The sequence below is a fragment of the Scyliorhinus canicula genome, chromosome 14 (assembly GCF_902713615.1).
Source record: "Scyliorhinus canicula chromosome 14, sScyCan1.1, whole genome shotgun sequence".
NCBI classification, from domain to species: Eukaryota; Metazoa; Chordata; class Chondrichthyes; order Carcharhiniformes; family Scyliorhinidae; genus Scyliorhinus; species Scyliorhinus canicula.
In genome coordinates, this window is record NC_052159.1 from 41,302,905 (window position 1) to 41,323,536 (window position 20,632).

The window sequence follows — 20,632 nt, forward strand, 5'->3', positions numbered from 1 at the left end:
ACGACACTCGAGCTTGACACCATCCAGGACAAAGCAGCCTGCTTGATTGCTACCCTTTCAGGGTGTACTAGCTAGATGGATAAAGAACTGGCTGGGCAACAGGAGACAGAGTAGTGGTGGAAGGGAGTGTCTCAAAATGGCGAAAGGTGACTAGTGGTGTTCCACAGGGATCTGTGCTCGGACCACTGTTGTTTGTGATATACATAAATGATCTGGACGAAGGTATAAGTCGTCTGATGAGCAAGTTTGCAGATGATACTAAGATTGGTTGAGTTGCAGATAGCGAGGCGGACTGTCGGAGAATACAGCAAAATATAGATAGATTGGAGAGTTGGGCAGAGAAATGGCAGATGGAGTTCAATCCAGGCAAATGCAAGGTGATGCATTTTGTAAGATCTAACTCAAGAGCAGACTATATATGGTTTAGAGAGGGTGCAGAGGAGGTTCACCAGGATGTTACCTGGTATGGAGGGTGCTAGCTATGAAGAAAGGTTGAGTAGATTCGGATTGTTTTCGTTGGAAAGACGGAGGTTGAGGGGAGACCTGATTGACGTCTACAAAATTGACAGGTATGGACAGGGTGAATAGCAACAAGCTTTTTCCAAGAGTGGGGGTGTCAGTTACAAGGGGTCACGATTTCAAGGTTAGAGGTGAAAAGTTTAAGGGAGATGTGCTTGGAAAGTTTTTTACGCAGAGGGTGGTGGGTGCCTAGAATGCTTTGCCAGCGGAGGTAGTAGAGGCGGGTACGATAGCATCATTTAAGATGCATCTGGACAGATATATGAACGGGTGGGGAACAGAGAGAAGTAGAACTTGGTAAATAGGCAACAGGTTTAGATAAAGGATCTGGATCGGTGCAGGCTGGGAGGGCCGAAGGGCCTGTTCCTGTGCTGTAATTTTCTTTGTTCTTTGTTCTTTCCACAAACATTAAATCCCTCCACTACTAACAGTAGCAGCCATATGTACCATCTACAAGATGCACTGCAATAACTCACCAAGGTTCCCTAGGCAGCATATTCCAAACCCACGACCACTGCCATCTAGAAAGACAAGAGCAGCAGATACTTGGGAACACCACTGTCTGGAGATTGCCCTCCAAATCACTGGCCATCCTAACTTGGGAATATATCGTCACCATTCCTTCACTATCACTGGCTCAAAACTCTGGAATTCACTCCCTAACAGCACTCGGGCTGCAGAAGTTCAAGAAGGCAGCTCACAACCACCTTCCCGAAGGGCATCTAGGGATGGGCAATAATGCTGGCCTAGCCAACAATGTCCACACCCCATAAAATACATTTTTAAAAATCTAAAATTATGAAGTTTGCAACAATTCAACCTGCATTGCACATTGTAGAATTCTCCTATGGCTGTGGCCGGTTTAGCTCAGTTGGCTGGACAGCTGGTTCGTGATGCAGAGTGAGTCCAACAGTGCAGATTCTATTCCCATGCCAGCTGAGATTATTCATGAAGGCCTGCCTTTTCAACTTCTCCCCTCGCCTGAGGTGTGGTGAGCCTCGGATTAAATCACCTTCAGTCAGCTCTCCCCTTCAGAAGGGAAAGCAGACTGATGACTTTACTTTTACTTGCCTCCTGGCGTATCTTGTATTCCTTTAAAGACCAAAATCTGCCAAGTTTCGACTAGCTGCTGGACCGAATTACTTTGAAATAAATGTTTCATATTAATCGCCGTGACTTTTTCGAACCTCTATTTTCTTCAGGAAGAGGTTGAGCACAAGATAATCTGTTCCTTTTATAAAAAATACATTTTTGTGCTGAAAACTAAAGGAGCATCTGAGTACAAATTGTGAGATTTTCATGAATTTACAATGTAATTCTAATGAACAGATGGTTGAGATGGAGAACGTGAGGTTCAATAATTTGTCATGTGACATAAAATTAATCCTGTGGTTACAGATGCTTAAGTATTATTTTAGAACCAACAGTTCTATCCTGGCAGTTAATCTAATAAACTCTCAACACACCAGCTGTGCTAATGGATTGTTTTACATTCCTACATTTCACGTTCTTCTAGGTGGGTCTGTTTAGGAAGTCTGGAGCTAAATCCCGAATTCAAGCTCTTCGACAGATGAACGAGGCTTCTCCAGATAATGTCAGCTATGAAGATCAATGCGCGTATGATGTAGCTGATATGCTGAAACAGTTCTTTAGAGATCTCCCTGATCCTCTCCTGAGCAGCAAGCTAGGGGAAACTTTCCTTCATATCTATCAATGTAAGCATTACATTATTCATTGCAAAGTTTGATTTATAGACATTTTGGAGATTTCCTATTTTAGAACATAGAACAGCACAGAACAGGCCCTTCAGCCCTCGATGTTGTGCCGAGCAATGATCACCCTACTCAAACCCACATATCCACCCTATACCCGTAACCCAACAACCCCCCCTTAACCTTACTTTTTAGGACACTACGGGCAATTTAGCATGGCCAATTCACCTAACCCGCACATCTTTGGACTGTGGGAGGAAACCGGAGCACCCGGAGGAAACCCACGCACACACGGGGAGGACGTGCAGACTCCACACAGACAGTGACCCAGCCGGGAATCGAACCTGGGACCCTGGAGCTGTGAAGCATTTATGCTAACCACCATGCTACCATGCTGCCCTAAATTTTGTCCTGTGACTAATGCTCAATCCTTAATCATACATTGGAATCAAATGAAATCGCTAAATCTTGTACAAAATATAGAAGAACTAAAAAGCATGAAGCGCTAAACTATAATTTTTTTAATGGTTATCATGCACAAGCTGATGTACAAACTCTAACTTTTAACTAAGTAATATATTAAATTAATTTGTAACATCTTCTGTTTTGATTCAAATAAAGAATCAAAGTCTAGACTGAAATAAACCCGGTAAGGATTCATTACAGACCTGTTGAGTAAGAGTTTATGTCAATTCATCATTTCGGGTATTGATGTGCCAGATATCCCATAACGTAGGTTATGATTTTGAACTTCTAAATTTTAAAAAATTAATTGTATTACATAGTATGCACAGCATTAGACCATTCAGAGCCATTGGCCTTTGCTGATGTTCATCACTCTCCCACTCCTATTATTTTACGTACTTAGCTAGCTTCACCCTCCTTGGCTCATTGTTAGAACAATTGGTCATAAATAGTTACGAATTTCTATTGTAAATTATTTCTATTGTGAGGAGAAACCAGAAGTAAAAGGATTCTCGGTGACTAGAATAGGCAAATAATGGTTCAATATATATATTTAGATTGAAGAAATTAAAAAGATGCAAACAGAAAGGAAGCAGTGAATGAAGTGAGTCTTGGGATCATACTGGTGCACACTGCTGTGTAGCATGAGTTATTCATTATTATTGACAGAAATAGGATGCGCCCATTGAAGAAGGTAAACTGGTAGAAAATCAAAATTAAGCAATAGGTTGAGTGATGGAAACAATAACCACTAACGTTTCACCCTGCTGCATTTTGTAACTTAGTCTACATTTTATTCCTAGTCTTACAGGTCTGCACACTTGCGCGTCAGTAGCAAGGGTCTGCCATTTCCACCCAGGGAAATTCATTCATTCTCCTAATTTCTGATCAGATAGAGATTTCTAAACTGGACCCCTTCCTGAGCTATGATCTCCAAAATTGAAGAAGATCCATTATTAATGGTAGGAAAGCTAGAGGAGAGAATGTGTATATGGCCATTACTAGAGATAGTAGTTGATGTGTAATCAACAAAGCATAGATTACTTCTGTCTGCACTGATGTAGTCAAATTCAGATATAGGCGGGGACTGTCTACTAATTTTGAAAAACTTTTTTTATTTCTTGATTTGTTTTCTAATTGTCTGTTCCACGCTGATACGCAGATGTTCCCAAAGAGCAGCGCCTGCAGGCAGTACAGGCAGCCAGCATGCTGATGTCGGATGAAAACCGGGAAGTTCTGCAAACCCTCCTTTGTTTCCTTAGTGATGTGACTTCCGTAACAGAAAATCAAATGAGTCCCATGAACCTTGCTGTGTGCTTGGCACCTTCCCTCTTCCACCTGAACTTACTTAAGAAAGGGACCTCCTCACCAAGGTAGGCCTCTTGTTTTTGCAGTAGTATTAGTATAATCCGAGTTTAGGCATTTTGACAATTACAGATTGTAGAAGTTCAGAATAGTTTAACAACGTTGGCTATTAGGAAATGTTTGAATCCTAAACTAAAGCCTTCTAAAATCATACTCCATTCAAATTCATAATCTAAGAAAGGAAGCACTGTGCCACATTCAGTATCAGTATTGATAGCTGATTGTCATAATACTGAGTCAATACTTTTTAAATATCTGAATTTATAAATGTTTCAGATCAGAAAACCAAGCTTTATCTGATTAGAATTGCTAATATTTGCAGTAACAAGGAGGCCATTTGACCTATTGTCTGTTTCGACACTCTGCTGGAGTGAACAAGGCTAATCCTGTTGCCTTGATCTTGTTATTTCTGTTAAAAATACTTACCTAAATTGCCTTTAACAGTTGAAATGAATTCTTATCTAAATTACACCTTGCAGCAAAGTATTCTCCAGTAACCTTGTATATGAAGAAATTGCTCTTATCTTTATTCTTAGAATCAGTTATAAATTGGTAGCCCCTCATTTCTGAATCCTTGACTATGTAGTCCATCAAAATGCTTTTTTAAAAATTCAGTATTTTAACATTCTCCTCACAGCAATAGGCAATATCCTGGTGAATCCACATCCTGGTGAATCCGCACTATGTACTCTACAGTCTTGATTCCCTTTTATGATAGGATGCAAACTTATTCTAACTTTGGCCTAAGAAAAACGTGGCATTTAATCTCTGTGCACCTATTTACAAACCCAAAAATGATAACTGTTTGTATTCTTGCTTACAGGGAATGTTGTATATAAACCCCTGGGTTTCTCTGTTCATCCATATCCTTCCATTAAGTGTAATACCACCTTTCCTCCTTTTTCTTCCAGTGGATTGTCTCCTACTTTTCATGTTAAATTCCATTCTGTCAGTTATCTGCTTATCAAACTAACCTACCTATGCCTCAAGAAAAAGTCATTCTCGCTGTTTGCCAAAGTTTGCTTTTTGCACCATCAGCAAATTTATAAATGTTGTTCTTTATGCTAAAGTGTGAATCATCTGTATATACAGAGAACAAAAATAAAACCAGCACTGAGCTCTGGGGTATACCACTTTACTGTTCACTATGATGCTAAATTTCATTTTGTAAAATAACACTTGAATTTTTCCCACAAAGCTCATGAGACTTCCAGTTCGGTAACTGCAGAAAATCCACATACAACATATCTGCTGCATTCTATCCTTTATCCATTCTGAAAATAATTCTTGGCCTTGCTAAAGGCTGGTTGTGACAAAACTATGCTCTGTCCTCATTTTTTGAAACAAAAACGTTTTCTGAATGATTTTTTAAAATATTTTTTTATTCTCCTCGTTTTCCACATTTTCACCAAATACACAACAAAAGCTAACCAACTATAACAAATACAGTATCAATCCCACAACCAGCATCCTGTTCAACATACAAACCCGAACATCACACCTTCATTCCAAATACAAAACAAAAGGACCAAAAGAAAATCAACAGTCATTCCATACACAATAACAATGTACCCAAGCCTCTTCTCTCCCCCCCAATGTCCGATGGCACCTAATTGTTGAAAGTGCAGAATAAACAATGCCATGAATTGTAGAATCCTTCCATCCTCCCCCTCGGCTCAAGCTTCAGCTCCCCTCACCGCCGCCGCCAAGCCAAAGCACAGGGCAGAGAAGCTGATCTCCACCCCAGCAGGACCCACCTCCAGGCAATCAGCGAGGCGAAGGCTAAAACATCTGTAGCCCGGGCTGGTCCGACACCCCGGAAGTGGCTTCTAGGGACCCTGATTCCAAACTCACATGTACCACCACCAAGAGGACCTTAAAAGCCTCCCTCCAACTTCAGGCAGGACCAAAACATGTGAACATGAGTTTCTGAATGATTAGAGTTATTTTCAATCTAATCAGCATTGATAAGGGCGGGAAGACCATGGCATATTAGAATGCATAATGTTTCCAAATGTGAATGAGAAATGCTGGAGCTGGTCTTATTGAAGCTCAACACAAATTAATTAGCAGTGCTATAGAGATAATTTTGCCAATGTCAAACAACTGGCTTTAACAAAATTATCTTTCAGTTTGCAAAAATCATTAATTTTTTTCTTTTAAAGAACCTGATATGCCTTTGATTAATGTGAACCTAAGGCTAACTATTTTATTTCTTGATGTTTGCTTCTGTATGCGAGTGCGATTTAATATTTCTTTGTAACCGAGCACGGCTAGATTTGACTGAAGTTTTCATTTCCTCTTCAGTGATTACATTGTTTAATGAGCTTAAGTATATTTGTTCTCTGGGTAAAACAGAAAATGTATGTAGACACATGCACCTAATCTGTGATAGCAAATTCATATCCTGGCATTTTCACTCAATTAACTTTTGGAGGTCAGAGGTAAATTTCGCATGTTTAATTTTCCAGGCAGTTGTACTCCGTTTTTCCCCAATAAGCAAGCTGGGTAAATTAGCCCGTTGGATGTAGTATCCCCTGAATGTGTCAAGAGGACTTTTCAAATTATTTTAGGAACATCTCTGTAGCCCAAGATTTAAAGCAGTACTGTCCTCTTTGACAAAATTTAAAACCATAGCAGTGTATGACACTATGAATTGTTCTCCAGTTAGCAGGTGGGAAAACCAAGAGTGGAGTCTTCAGTAACAAAAGCAGAAAATGCTAGAAATCTTCAGCAGATCAGACAACATCCTCGAGTTAATGTTTCAGATCAATTACTTTTTCAGGGCTGTCTAAGAAATTCACCTAGCAGACAACAGGACAAAGGGCAACACTTAAATGTAATTGGGAAATGTAAAACGCAGCTTCCTCTTTTACCATGAGGCCATGCTTGTGTGTGCCTAATCTTTATAGTTTACTAACTATTAACCAGCCATTTTCTGTTTAATTGTAAAAGGGTAATGCATCGTAAATATGCAACAGGAAAACCTGATCAGAAAGATTTGAATGAGAACCTGGCAGCAACACAGGGACTGGCCCAGATGATCATAGAATGCAACAAAGTTTTCCAGGTGAGCTGCTGTTGAGTGCCTAAATTGAAAAACTTAAAATTTTTGGTGATTCAGCGAGCATATTTAGATAATTGCTGTATCACTATTGCATGACCATCAGAATCCATATAAAAATGATAAAGTACAGTATGTGATCAAATATTCATTACGATAGTGCTCTGATTTCTCCCCTCTACCTGTCCGGAAAGAGGTTTTTTGATTTCCTCCTTTTTAAATAGCGGTGTAGGCTGCAATTAAATGGAAAAATAACAGGGGTGTTTTCCTGGTACGAGCAGCGCTGAAAACGGTCCCGCTATTAAACGGGACTCTACTTTTTCGGGCCTCGGTGAGGAACGCTTTGCTGAGGCAACACTTAGACCATCCTGCACTAACAAGCTAAATGCGCCATGCAGAATGGCGTTCTGGCCTCTTGACCCCCAAAGTACCAATCAGGACCCCCCACCTCATAAGGGCAGGGCACCCTTGGGCCTGATTACGAGCGCTGTCAGTATGCCACCTGAGTATGTTGGCACTGCCAGCCAGGCACCCTGGCAGTGCCCCTGCCAGCCTAGCAGTGCCACCATGGCACCCTGACAGTGTACAGCAAACTCAAATGCACCCAGTGGCGCTGCCAGGGTATCTGGGTGGCACTGCCAGTGTGGCATTCAGGGGTACCAAGGTACCACCTTGCCCAGAGTCCGACCACCGAGGACTGCCGATCGCCTAATTAAAAGTATTCAGACAACTTAAGTCTCGGTTATATAACACTAGTTTTGGATTAAGCGAAGACCCGGGTTGAAAGCCATTGTGTGTGTTGGAACAGGCGATGCTCAAGTCATTAGCACCAAATTGAAGACTTGTAGTTCCACTGTCTTTTTATACAGTGGAATGGGGCAGACAGCTCGTCTGCTAATCTTTTGTGTTGGCTTGGCTGGAATGTTTATAGGATGCATGGGGTGTTATATTGTGTTGGTCTTTTATTTGCTTTCAAACTGTCTCAAACTTCCAGAAGCCAGCATGTGACATCTGAAACCATCTTGGCCTGGATAATAATTTATTTACTGAAGGCCAAAAGAGCTGCTTCATGTTGACGCTCTTGCGGTCCTTAACCTGCCTATCTCTGGGCCTGCCGAGGCTCCAGATCATCTGCTGTGATTAGGGCTGGATAGGACCATGAATGCAATAGGAGCCAATTAAGAGACTGCCTCTCAGAAGATTGCTGAGTCTGCCTTGCTGCCGGCAAGTTCAGCTCAGGAGCTTTATTTAATTCTGAGTCAGAATCCTGACTTGTGCAGGAAAATCCAGCCCTTTGTTCACTTGGTTTATCAATAATTTAGCTTACTTGGGTTAAGTTTGCAGACAATATATTTTATTATTATTATTATTATTAGTCACAAATCAGCTTACATTAAAATTGCAATGAAGTTACTGTGAAATCCCCTTGTTGCCACACTCCGACGCCTGTTCAGGTACACTGAGGGAGAATTCAGAATGTCCAAATTACCTAACAGTAGGTCTTCCGGACTTGTGGGAGGAAACGCACGCAGATACGGGGAGAACGTGCAGACAGTGACCCAAGCTGGGAATTGAACCTGGGACCCTGGTCCTGTGAAGCAACCATGCTAACCACTGTGCTACTGTGCCACCCTATTAAGAGGAGTAAATAATCCTTGAGAAACAAGGAAGCTGCTGTGACATAGCCAATTAATGTATTTTATTACTAAAGGTTACAGATTTAAATGTGATGTAGAGATGCTGCTGTTGGACTGGAGTGGGCAGAGTAAGAAGTCTTACAACACCAGTTGCAAGACTGATTTAAATGTGAGAGAGCGCATTATTTGTTTTCTTTTAAGTTACCTAAAAGTTGAAAACTGGAACTACTTTTAGAGACTAGGGGCACCGCTGGATCATGGTAATGTGCTGGACTGTTGGAGTGAAGCCATTATGACATCCTGATGGATACACAAGAACATTGTCTGTGACTTGCAGCTTAACCCAATCATCAATCTGCTTCAAACAGATCCCTCAAGATATGATGATGCAGTCCCGGAATTCTTACATTGAATCTGATGCCCATCCACTGACACTGGAGGAACTTGGAAAGCAACTGGAAGATGAGGGGGCAAATTATCAAACTTACCTGCAGAACCTGATCCAGAATCTCCAGAAAGAAGCCAGGGAGAAATTTAAGGGCTGGGTATCATGTCCCTGCCCTGATAACACTGAACTTTCTTACAAAAAGGTACATTTTTACATAAGTACTTGCGTAACATTTTAATATTTTGATGATTGGGGAAAAAAAACACACCATCTACTCCTTTGGGGCAATATTACTTAAATACTAAACAATGCAAAACTAGTTTAAAATGTATCTAACTATTCATCGTAGGTTATTGTCTTATTTTGTGCACATGATTCTATTTTGCACTGCCAATTGGAATAACATTTCATCAAAGAATTTGCATATGAAATTTTCCGCAACAAAACAAAATGCAAAAATGCCCAAATAATGCTTTGGTGGCGTAAATCAAATTAGAATTAGAATTAGAATTGTACAGCACAGAACAAATTGTCACTTAATAGACTGGTAATATGTGGACTCCACTGTCCAGTCCAATGATTCTCCGCCGGAGACTCCATTTCTGTCGGGCAATCCAAGCAAGGAGTGGTGTGAAGTGGAAGAAGCCACTTCTGTTGAGAAGAGAAGGCTGCAACAAAGCTGTATTGTTCTTGAGCATCCCATAACAGCCAAATAAAAAGGCCTGCAAGCCTGCCCTGAACATCAATCAATGGATATCTAACACGATAGCAGCATAGTAACTTAGAAAATTTAGAGATGCTGTACAAATAGTTTTCAACTACGATCTGCCCATTTACACCCAAAAAAACCTAACTAATGAAGATAAGCCAATACAGAAAACGTTGGAAACAAACAGTAAGTCAGTATTTATGTAGAGAACAGAAAGCAATGGTTTGCATGCAAACCCTTCTTCGAAACTAAGAGGCAGAATGGTTTCTTACTAATTCTGGTGGAATGCAGACATTCTGTTATACTTTCAATTGACCAGTGCTCGGTCGTCAATTGTTCATTTTGCTTGAAATTGCCGTTGTTTACTGCCCGAGTGAGCAGTCTTCTATTTATATTGCATGACAACCAAGTTCAGATCTTGTATATATTTTGAAATAACAATTAAGAAATTCTGTCTCGAGAGCTTCCTCCTGACATCCTAAAACATATTAATCATTGTCAACTTTTTATCAAAAAGAGGAATAGAAATTACTGGAAATATACAACAGATCAATTAGCATCTGTAAAAGGAAAGGACTGGCATAATGTTTGGGTGTGTTCCCTTCAGTGGTGCAAATGTCACAATGTGTTTTCTTTTCACAGAAGTCCACTTATCTTTCATGTATTTTGACCATTTTCTGTTTTTATTTCACCACTAGTGAGGTGTTCTTGTTTTTTGATTTTATGTTTTGTTGAGATACAGAATCAATACAAATATTGCTGACAGATTCATGGTGAAACCATGATTAATATTTTCTCTTGAAAGCACTTGCATTTATATAGCTACACAATCTTAAACCGTTTATAAGCTACTGAATTACTTTTGAATTGTCATGATGTATGAAATGCAGTAACCAAATGATTCCCATGAACAGCAATCTGATAAGAAACAGTGGCCTTTTGGCCCTTCAAACCTATTCAATCATTGACTCAAACGCTGATCTTGTACCTCAACATCACCACCTTTCACTTATCCCGAGACTCCTTTAATATCCAAAAATATATTAAGACGTCTTACAACATCAGGTTCAAGTCCAACAGGTTTGTTTCAGATCACTAGCTTTCGGAGCACTGCTCCTTCTTCCTTTGAGGCATCTCCACATCAAAAATATATTGACCTCTGTCTTGAATGTACTTGAGCTTTCGCAGTTCTCTGATTACAAACTTCCAAAGATTCACCAACCTTTGAATGAAGAAATGTCTCTTTATCTCTGTTCCAAATAGACAACCCTTCCTCTGAGTGTGACCCTCTGGTTATACACTTCCTTCTGGCATCCATCCTGTCAATCCGCTTAAGAATATTCTGTTCAAATAATATCTTTGCCCAATTTTCTAAATTCCAAGGAATTATATGCCTAGTCTATTTGATTTTTCCTCTGACGCCAGGGATTAGTTGTCTTTACTCTTGTGCTCCAGTGCCTCTGTAATGAATGCTAACATTGTATTTGCCTTCCTAATCACTTGCTGCAACTGCATGTTAACTTTGTGATTTGTGTCCAAGTGCACCCAGGTCCCTCTGATTATCAATATTTCCCTGTCTCACCATTTAAAAAAAAAAAATTAAAAAAATTCTGCATTCTACTTTTCCTACCAAAAGTATATAACTTCACAATTCTTCATTGCTATATTGAAAATACAATATAAACATGCTTCTTTATGTACCTTTTACGGCCTCTTTGCATCCTCCTTTCTGCTTTATCAGCAAAGTTGGATACATTACATTCAACAGTTCTATCATCTGTGTCATTGATCCTTTTCCCTCTGGCTGAGACTAGCTTTCTGTATTTGGGGGTCCAGGTGGCTTGAGATATGGACGGCTCTGTAAATTGAATTATACCAGCCCAGCAAGTAGGGTCGAGGTTGACCTGCAACGTTGGGGACAGCCTTAGATTGTTCTCGGCGGGCCGGGTTCAGTCAATCAAGACTAACGTCTTGCCGAGGTTCCTGTTCCTATTTCAGTGTTCTCTGGTATTTATACCCAAGTCATTTTTTCAGGCGGTTGAGCGGCTTGTGTCAGACTTCATCTGGGCGAGGAAAACCCCGAGGATTCCGAGGGCTTTCCTGCAGAGGGATAGACAGTCGGAGGGATCTTGTGCTGCCAAATCTGATATTTTATTACTCTGCTGCCAACGCGGAGAAAATTTTGGGGGAGTGTGGAGACCCAGGGTCTACCTGAGTGCGAATGGAGTCTGGGTCGTGTAGAGGGTCCAGCTTGGGGGCACTGCTGATGGCGTCTCTGCCATTTGCTCCGGCAAAGTACTCTTCAAACCCGGTTGTTGTCTCCACTTTAAAAATATGGAGGCAACTCAGTCAGCATTTCAAGATGGGTTAATGTCAAGGCTGGTTCCAATTGTGTGAACCACTTGTTCAAGCCAGCAAAGTTGGATGCGACCGGGGGGGGGGGGGGGGGGGGTGCGTTTCAGTGCCTCCGGGTACAGAAGTTTGTTTGACTGATGTCTCCGACACTTGGGGGTGGCTCCGCCATCATCCTTGCTGGGGAGAATAAGTTCCTGTTCAAGGTTGGAAGAGGGTAATACGTCCAGCATATATGGACGGACTCTACATAGAAACATACATTGAAAGTAGAAGCAGGAGTAGGCCATTCAGCCTTTTTCGTGCCTGCCCCACCATTCATTCTGATCGTAACTCATCATCAAGCTCAATATCCTGATTTCCCCCTCCCCAAATATCCCTTGATTCCTTTAGCTCCAAACGCTATTTCGAACTCCTTCTTGAAATCGCACACTGTTTTGGCCTCAACTACTTTTTGTGGTCGTGAATTCCACAGATTCACCACTCTCTGGGTGACAAAATTTCTCCTTGCCTCAGTCCTAAAAGGTTTACCCCTCATCCTCAAACTGTGACCCCTAGTTCTGGAACATTCTTTCTGAATCTACTCTGTTGAATCCTGTTAGAATTTTATAAGTTTCTATGAGATCCCCTCTCTCTCTTCTAAACTCCAATGAATATAATCCTAAACTCATTTGTTTCACCTGCTTTGTCTCCCCTGCCAGTCCAGGAAGCAGCCTGGTAAACCTTTGCTGCACTCCCTCCATAGCAGGAACATCCTTCCTCCTAAAGGGCACCAAAACTACACATAATATGTAGATGTGGCCTCACCAATGCCCTATGCACTGCACTGTAAATTCTATGATCTATGCAGTTACATCCCTACTCCTATACTCAAATCCTCTCGCTGTGAAGACCATATTGGGGGAACATCTAATCTCGGCGGAAGGGGTGAAAGCAAAATGGAGGACGAGCTGGGCCTATTGGAGGTAGTGTGGAATGAGGCCCTTCGTTATCATATGCGAAGCTGAGCCTGATTATTGTTTAGGGCGCATCTTACGAAAGCTAGAATGTGTTGTTTCTTTGCGGGCTTTGAGGATAGGTATGAATGCTGTTTGAGGTGGCCCGCTAATCACACCTACATGTTCTGATCCTGCCCCAAGATTGTGGGTTTTTGGGGGTCTCTTTTTTTTTTCCAGCACCATGTCGGCCATCCTGAACAGAGTTGGAGCCATGTCCTTTAGTGGCTATATTTGGGGTTTTGGGCTTGCCGGAGCTGTGGACGGGTGCAGGACAGATGTCTTTGCCTCGCTCGTTGCTCAAAGATGTGTCTTGTTGAGCTGGAGGTGGGTGATGCCACCTAGTGCCTCGGTGTGGCATGTTGACTTAATGGAGTTTTTACACCTCAAGAAAGTCAAATACACCGTGACTGGGTCAATTGAAGGGTTCTACTGGGGATGGCAACCGTATTTCAAGGAAATGGTCACTTGGGGGGTGTTGTGCAGACTACATCTAGTTGACTGTTGTGTTTTTGTATAAAATGACAAAAGCTTACTAAAAATATATATTTTTAAAATCATTTATATAGCATGTAATTAACTAGAGCCCAAGCCCTGAACCATCTCCTTAATTACAGCCTGACAAACCAATTTCTACACTCCGTTCTGCCCATTAACCAATGTTCAGTCCAGGCTAACATACTTTCCCTCCTTCGAAAAGCCTGCTGTGTGAATGATTTTTGAAAAACAATATAGCTATTGTTTCTCCTCTACCTACATCTCTAGTTGCAATATGACCAGATAATATGTTTTAATGGTACCTGCTGAGGGATTAACATGAGCTGGGCATCAGGAGAACTCCCCACACTCTTCAAAAAGTGCCATGGATCTTTGCCTCGACTGAAAGTTGGCACCCCTAACACTGCAACCCTCTTCGGTACTGTACGTCAGACTAGATTTTGTGCTCCAGCCTCTGGAATGGGGTGTGAACGCAACCTTTTGACTAAAGGGGGAGTGCGAACCACAAATCCACAATTAACACCTGATACTTGCAGATTATGAACCCTTCCACTCCTCTTCATAAATGATGTATCCTGCTGCTTCCATGTCATGTTTCTAATGATGAATGAAAGCCATTGCTTTTTTTGTAGGTTGGTGATGGTCACCCTCTTCGACTGTGGAAGGTGTCCGTTGAAGTAGAGGCACCGCCTTCTGTTGTTCTAAATAGAGTACTAAGAGAGCGCCACCTGTGGGACGATGACCTACTCCAGTGGAAAATCATAGAATCACTGGATAAGCAGACTGAAATTTTCCAATATGTCTTGAACAGCATGGCTCCTCACCCCAGCAGGGACTTTGTCACATTGAGGTGAGTTGTAAATGTAGAATACACCATAAGGGTGACGCAGTGATGAGCACTGCTGCCTCACAGCACCAGGAATATGAGCCTTGGATGGCTGTCTATATGGAGTTTGCACATTCTCCCTGTATCTGTGTGGGTTTCCTCCCAAAGATGTGCAGGTTAGGTGGATTGGCATGCTAAATTGCCCCTCAGTGTCCAAAGATGTGCTTTTTAAATGGAGATACAGGAGTAGGGTGGGGGAGTGGCCTAGGTAGGGTGCACTGGCAGAGGGTCGGTGCAGACTCAATAGGTCGAATGGCCTCCTTCTGCACTGTGGGGAATTTTATGGAATACATCAGACAAATAGTGTTTGAGAATGACATGAGTAGAATACAGCACAGGAAAAGGTCCTTCGGCCCTCCAAGCCTGTACTGGTCATGATAACCCCTTTGCCAAAACCCTCAGCATTTCCTTGTGCCGTATCCCTCTATACCCATTCTATCCATGTGTTTATCAAGATGCCTTTTGAACGCCGTTAATGTAGCTGCTTCCACAAACTCCCCTGACAATGCATTCCAGGCACTCACCACCCTGGAATAAAAACCTGCCTCGCACATCTCCTCTAAACTTTGCCCCATGGACCTTAAACCTATGCCCCCTGGTGGCTGGCCCCTACATCCTGGGAAAGAGTACCTGCCCACCCAGTCTGTCCAAGCCCATCATAATCTTGTAGACCTCTATCAGGTCACCCCTCAACCTCCATCTTTGTAATGAAAACAGTCAGAGTCTATTCAGCCTCTCCGCATGGCTACCATCCTCCAGACCAGGCAACTGGTAAATATCCTCTGCACCCTCTCCAAAGCCTCCACATCCTTTTGGTAGTTGGCGACCAGAATTGTGCGCAATATTCCAAGTGTGGCCTTACCAAGGTTTTATACAGCTGTAGCATGACTTGCCAGTTTTTATACTCATGCCCCATCCAATGAAGGTGAGCATTCCGTATGCTTTCTTGACTACCTTGTCCACTTGTGTTGCCACCTTCAAAGATTAAAAAAATATATAAATTTGGAGTACCCAATTAATTTTTTCCAATTAAGGGGCAATTTAGTTTGGCCAATCCACCTACCGTGCACATCTTTGGGTTGTGGGGGCGAAATCCACGTAAACATGGGGAGAATGTGCAAACTCCACACGGGCAGTGACCCAGAGCCAGGATCGAACCTGGGACCTTGGTGCCATGAGGCAGCAGGGCTAACCCACTGTGCCACTGTGCTGCCCGCCACCTTCAAAGATGGTGGTCATGGAAAGTGTGTAAAAGTTGGGAAATTGGTGAGGGTGGAAATTCTCTGGTAAAAGATGAGTGATCAGACCTTAAATTTAGTTTAAAGTTCTAAGTTAAATTCAAATCGTTAAACTAAATAAACTGCTTGTCAATGGCATTTAACTGTGTGCTGTAAGTGATTGCCTGAACAAAGACTAATTATTGGAATAGGATGTTTAGTGAGCACTTGTAACTTGGGTGTGACTCAACTAGAAGGGTAACAGCAAAGTGCATTGTAAATGGAGTGTAAAAGTTCGGAACTTGTTGAGTGAGAATTATGTGATGGAGGAAGAAGTTGATGTTTTTTCCCTGCCACTACGTGGTTCATGTTAGCTTCAGGCATTGGTTTTTTAAAAAAGGTCCAGTGTTTTAGTGCCTAGTGCAAGTTGGTGTGAAGAAGATGAAGAAAAATAAATTTTGGCAAACTAAAAAGTAGATACATATATAGATGTCATCACCCTTTATTTATAGAAGTGTTTCCTAATTTTTAGACTATGCTCCCTGGTTCTCTACTTTCTCCCTCCCTTAACACCTTGAAAACTTGAACAAATCACCACTTAATCTTCAAAATTGCAAGCAATCTTAGTCTGTCCTCTTAATGTAACCCTTGGAGTCCAGATATTCTGGTAGATCTAATTCAAGCCAATACATACTTCCTAGGGTACAGAGTCATGAAGAAAATGATGGCACAATAAAGTGACAATTTCCCAGAATCCAGATGATTTTCACAGGGTTTTAAGGAAAGAAGGAGAGAACATTGCAGATGCCTGAATCTGTATTCATTATAATATCCTAATTATGCTCCTTTAATTTGGAAAATTGCATGTGCTACTCTGCTATTTAAGAAAGGTGAGAGAGAAACCAGGGAATTATAAACCAATTAATCCAACACCTTGAAAATTCTCAGCTGATCAGACAACCAGTGTCAATTTGTAAGTATGGGCTATGCTTTCAACAAGGTTCAGTATATTTGGCAGAAAATGTGACCCAGGTTCCCTAAATGCAAGTCATCTAATAATATAGAATACCTGTATTACCATGAATATCACTATCACTCATCATTCACATCGGCAATCTACAAGAGAATTGGTTTGTTTCTGTATTGGTGCATGAAATGTACCAAAATCTATCCCAACTACCTGACAAACCATTGTGTTATTAATAGATAATTCCATTGAATATTGATTGAAACCAAAATTAAAATAATTGGTCATCTTGAGTTTTGTGTTCACTTAGTTCAAGTTTACTTAATTGATTAAATGTGTTCCTCTGACATCACCATGAGCTTCAGTGATGCTCATGAAGTTCTGTGCCTATTGGACACTGCTATGAATATTCTGTTTCCACTTTTCTCTTGTAAACTTGAGATAAAATAACTGCTGCCTGTCTTTTTCAGAACCTGGAGGACCGATTTACCAAAGGGAACATGTGCACTAGCGGCCATTTCCATAGAACACGATGATGCACCTTTGGTGGGTGGAGTCCGAGCCATGCTCATTGACAGTCAGTGTCTGATTGAGCCATGTGGCTCTGGGAAATCCCGAATGACCCACATCAGCAGAGCTGATCTGAGGTAAATGAGTTATTGTACTATTAATCAGTTTTTTAAATTTTAAAATCTGCTTCTAGAAACAAAAGGTATGAAGTCTTGGAGGACACCTTTGTTCTTAGAGCCCCAATCTCTTTGGCAGAAAAAGATTAAAATTAAGTATTTGAATCCTGCTGAAAAGAAAGACCTGGTTGCCAAGTTTTGCATCTTGCTCTTACCAGGACAAATACCAAATTTCAACAATCATTACAGTTTATACGAAAGGAGAAAAAGGGTGCTGATTGGTTGGAAGCTAATTAGCTGAGGCATTGGCATGGAGAAAGTGGTGGGGAACAATAGGCTCCTCATGCTTTCAAGTCATTCAGTGGTAAGGCTTGTACATTTTCTTCTGTTGAGAACAGATCTCTGTGTATGAAGGTTGCTTCTAGCAAGTGTAGAATGACTCGTGTTAAAAGCTCAACTAATTATCTTAAATTAGTTAGTGTACCTGTTAGCTCACTCAAGATTGTTCAGCAAGTACTGCCCAATCATAGAATTTTGTCTAACAGTCAATGTTTTGCTTGGGGTTTTACAAACACTAGCTATGATCTGTATTCTGGCTATTACAAACAGATGGAGGATCATGTTATTTGATTTGATCAGCCAATCAGTGGCATGTATGGCCTCCATATCTGGCATTACAACTTCATTGAAATTGTGTGGTAAGCAGGCATCTTTTTGCATTGGCGGCAGTATCTTAACCGTGAAAAATACCACTTGTCTCACCACTGCATTGTAGCATTATGAAACTTGTTTTCTGAACCTGTTGTTCAATACTGCCTTTCTAGAGTAATTTGTTCAAGCCTTGCGTCTTTATTGAATCACCTGGAAGCAATCAGTGACAGCTTGCCAACCAAGGAGTATCCCTTTTCTCCTGTAGTCTAAATTTAGCATTAGTGTGTTTATTCTGATGATGCAGGACAAAAAGCTTCATTTTCCTCTGAAAAGCCCTCTACTACCAAGTCTCCCGAGGCTTTGCTATTGGGAAAAAGTCAAGCAAAGTATTTTTGTCTGCAAGTTCTTATTCTATGACCTTTATTTCTGATTGCTTGGTGAGCACGTGTGTAAGAAGTGTCTCCAGCAATATCAAGGAGGATGAGTGTTTCCTGGATCATGCATTCCAGGAGGTCGTCACCCACAGGCAATGAGAGTTCAGAATAGTTAAGATATGGGAAATGCAGGTGTCTTCAGGATTGTGCCACTCTCAAACAGCTACTCCATTTTGGACTGCTGGGACTGACAATACCCTAAAGGAGTGCTGTTCAGACCATGGCACCGATGGCCAAGTGACTGGGCAGGTAGGAACAGCAAAATAGAGAAATGTGATTGTTATGGAGATTCCATAGTCAGCAGGACAGTTATTTCTGCAACCATCATTGAGTCCTGCATGGTATGTTGCCTCCCTCGTGCCACAGTAAAGGACTTCATAGAAAGAATGCAGAATAATTTTAGGGAAAAGTGAATGAGCCAGAAGTTGTGGTACATATTGCTTCTGACAACATAGGGAGGGAGGCATCGAGGTCCTAAAGTCAGATTTTCAGAAGCTAGGGAGGAGGTTTGAAAAGATAATCTCTGGATTACTCCCAGGATCACGCACTAGTGAGAATAGAAATGGAGAAATAACAAGGGCCTAACCCTAATTTGGGCAGCACAGTAGCAAGGTGGTTAGCATAAATGCTTCACAGCTCCAGGGTCCCAGGTTCAATTCCCGGCTGGGTCACTGTCTGTGCGGAGTCTGCACGTCCTCCCCATGTGTGCGTGGGTTTCCTCCGGGTGTTCCGGTTTCCTCCCACAGTCCAAAGATGTGCGGGTTAGGTGGATTGGCCATGCTAAATTGCCCGTAGTGCCCTAATAAGTAAGGTTAAGGGGGGGTTGTTGGGTTACGGGTATAGGGTGGATACGTGGGTTTGAGTAGGGTGATCATTGCTCGGCACAACATCGAGGGCCGAAGGGCCTGTTCTGTGCTGTACTGTTCTATGTTCTATGATACAGGAGGGAGGGAATCAGGTTCTTGGGGCATTGGAAGCACTGCTGAGGCAAAAGGCTCTTCTTCAAAAAGGTTGGATTGCACCTCAACACGGTTGACAATGTCCTCATGGCGTCACTGGAGTGGTTAGGAAGGGTTTAAGTTACATTGGCAGGGAGATGGATACCTGCATATAGAAGGAGAAAGAGGAATAATGTGAGTAAAGTTAGAATGCTAGGCAGTGCTAGAGAAGCAAGTAGTTTCATAGGAGCATACTCTTTGTAAGTCATTAGGTGGATTTAGAGTGCGGGAGAAAGTAGTAAAAATCTAATTTAGGACTACTGTGCATGTATGTGAATGCATATGGTAAATAAGATTGAGTTGCAGGTACAGATTGGCATGCGAAAATATGTTGTAACTATCAAAGACCTGGCTAAAAGAAGGGCGAGCCTGAGTATTAGATATTCTCTGAGAGAAAAGATAGGAAAGGGGAAGGGTTGTCGGTATTGATTAAGGAGAAAATTGCAGTGCTGGAGAGGGAGTATGTCCCTGTCCCAGACGAGTCAATTGCAAGGAAATCACAGAAGGTGCAAGAATTAATGAGTAGTTATAATGGGGGGCTTTAATTACTTAAATATAGACGTGGATAGTAAAGCAAAGGGTTCTAGAGTGTAGTTCATGAAAATGTTCTACTATAATATGCTTCCCGTCCATCAAAAAAGGAGGCACTGCTAGATCAGTTCCAAGAATGGGATGAGCCAAGTATATCCAGTGTCATTGGTGGAACATTTAGAGGAATAGTGATCATGTGTCATAAGAATTAGGTTGGTTATGGAAAAGGCCAAATAATTATTAACTGGGAGAAAGCCAACTTCTATGGGGTGAGAATGGATCTGGCACAGATAATTGGAGCAAAATGGTATCTGAACAATGGACTGTCTTTAGAGATGAGAAGGTTCAGGCACAGATGAAGTATATTTCAATGAAAGGGGAAAAGCAGGATAAACAAATCCAGAGTCCCTGGATCACAAAAGAGGTAAAGATTAAGAAGAAGAAAACACACCGATGTCAGGTGGACAATACAACCATGAAGCAGGCTGAATAAAAGGATCAGAAGAAAAGCGAAAAAGCAAATGAGAAACAAAGAGAGCATGTAAAGAGACTAGCAGCCATAATGTAAAAGAGGAATCCAAAAGTCTTCCATAAGCAAATAAGTAAAAAGAGTGGGGC

The 20,632-nt window shown here is 41.6% G+C and overlaps 1 protein-coding gene across 4 annotated transcripts in view; it reads left to right on the forward strand.

Moving 5' to 3' along the window:
- The window catches only part of stard13b (StAR-related lipid transfer (START) domain containing 13b), a 636,160-nt gene that overhangs the window by 606,333 nt on the left and 9,195 nt on the right, over nt 1–20,632 (forward strand). For all 4 annotated transcript variants that reach the window (XM_038817804.1, XM_038817806.1, XM_038817805.1 and 1 more), the window contains 6 exons: nt 2,036–2,234; nt 3,859–4,069; nt 7,017–7,131; nt 9,131–9,352; nt 14,337–14,554; nt 17,245–17,421. In XM_038817804.1, coding sequence (XP_038673732.1) covers nt 2,036–2,234; nt 3,859–4,069; nt 7,017–7,131; nt 9,131–9,352; nt 14,337–14,554; nt 17,245–17,421 — 1,142 coding nt within the window. The remainder of the gene's footprint in view (nt 1–2,035; nt 2,235–3,858; nt 4,070–7,016; nt 7,132–9,130; nt 9,353–14,336; nt 14,555–17,244; nt 17,422–20,632) is intronic.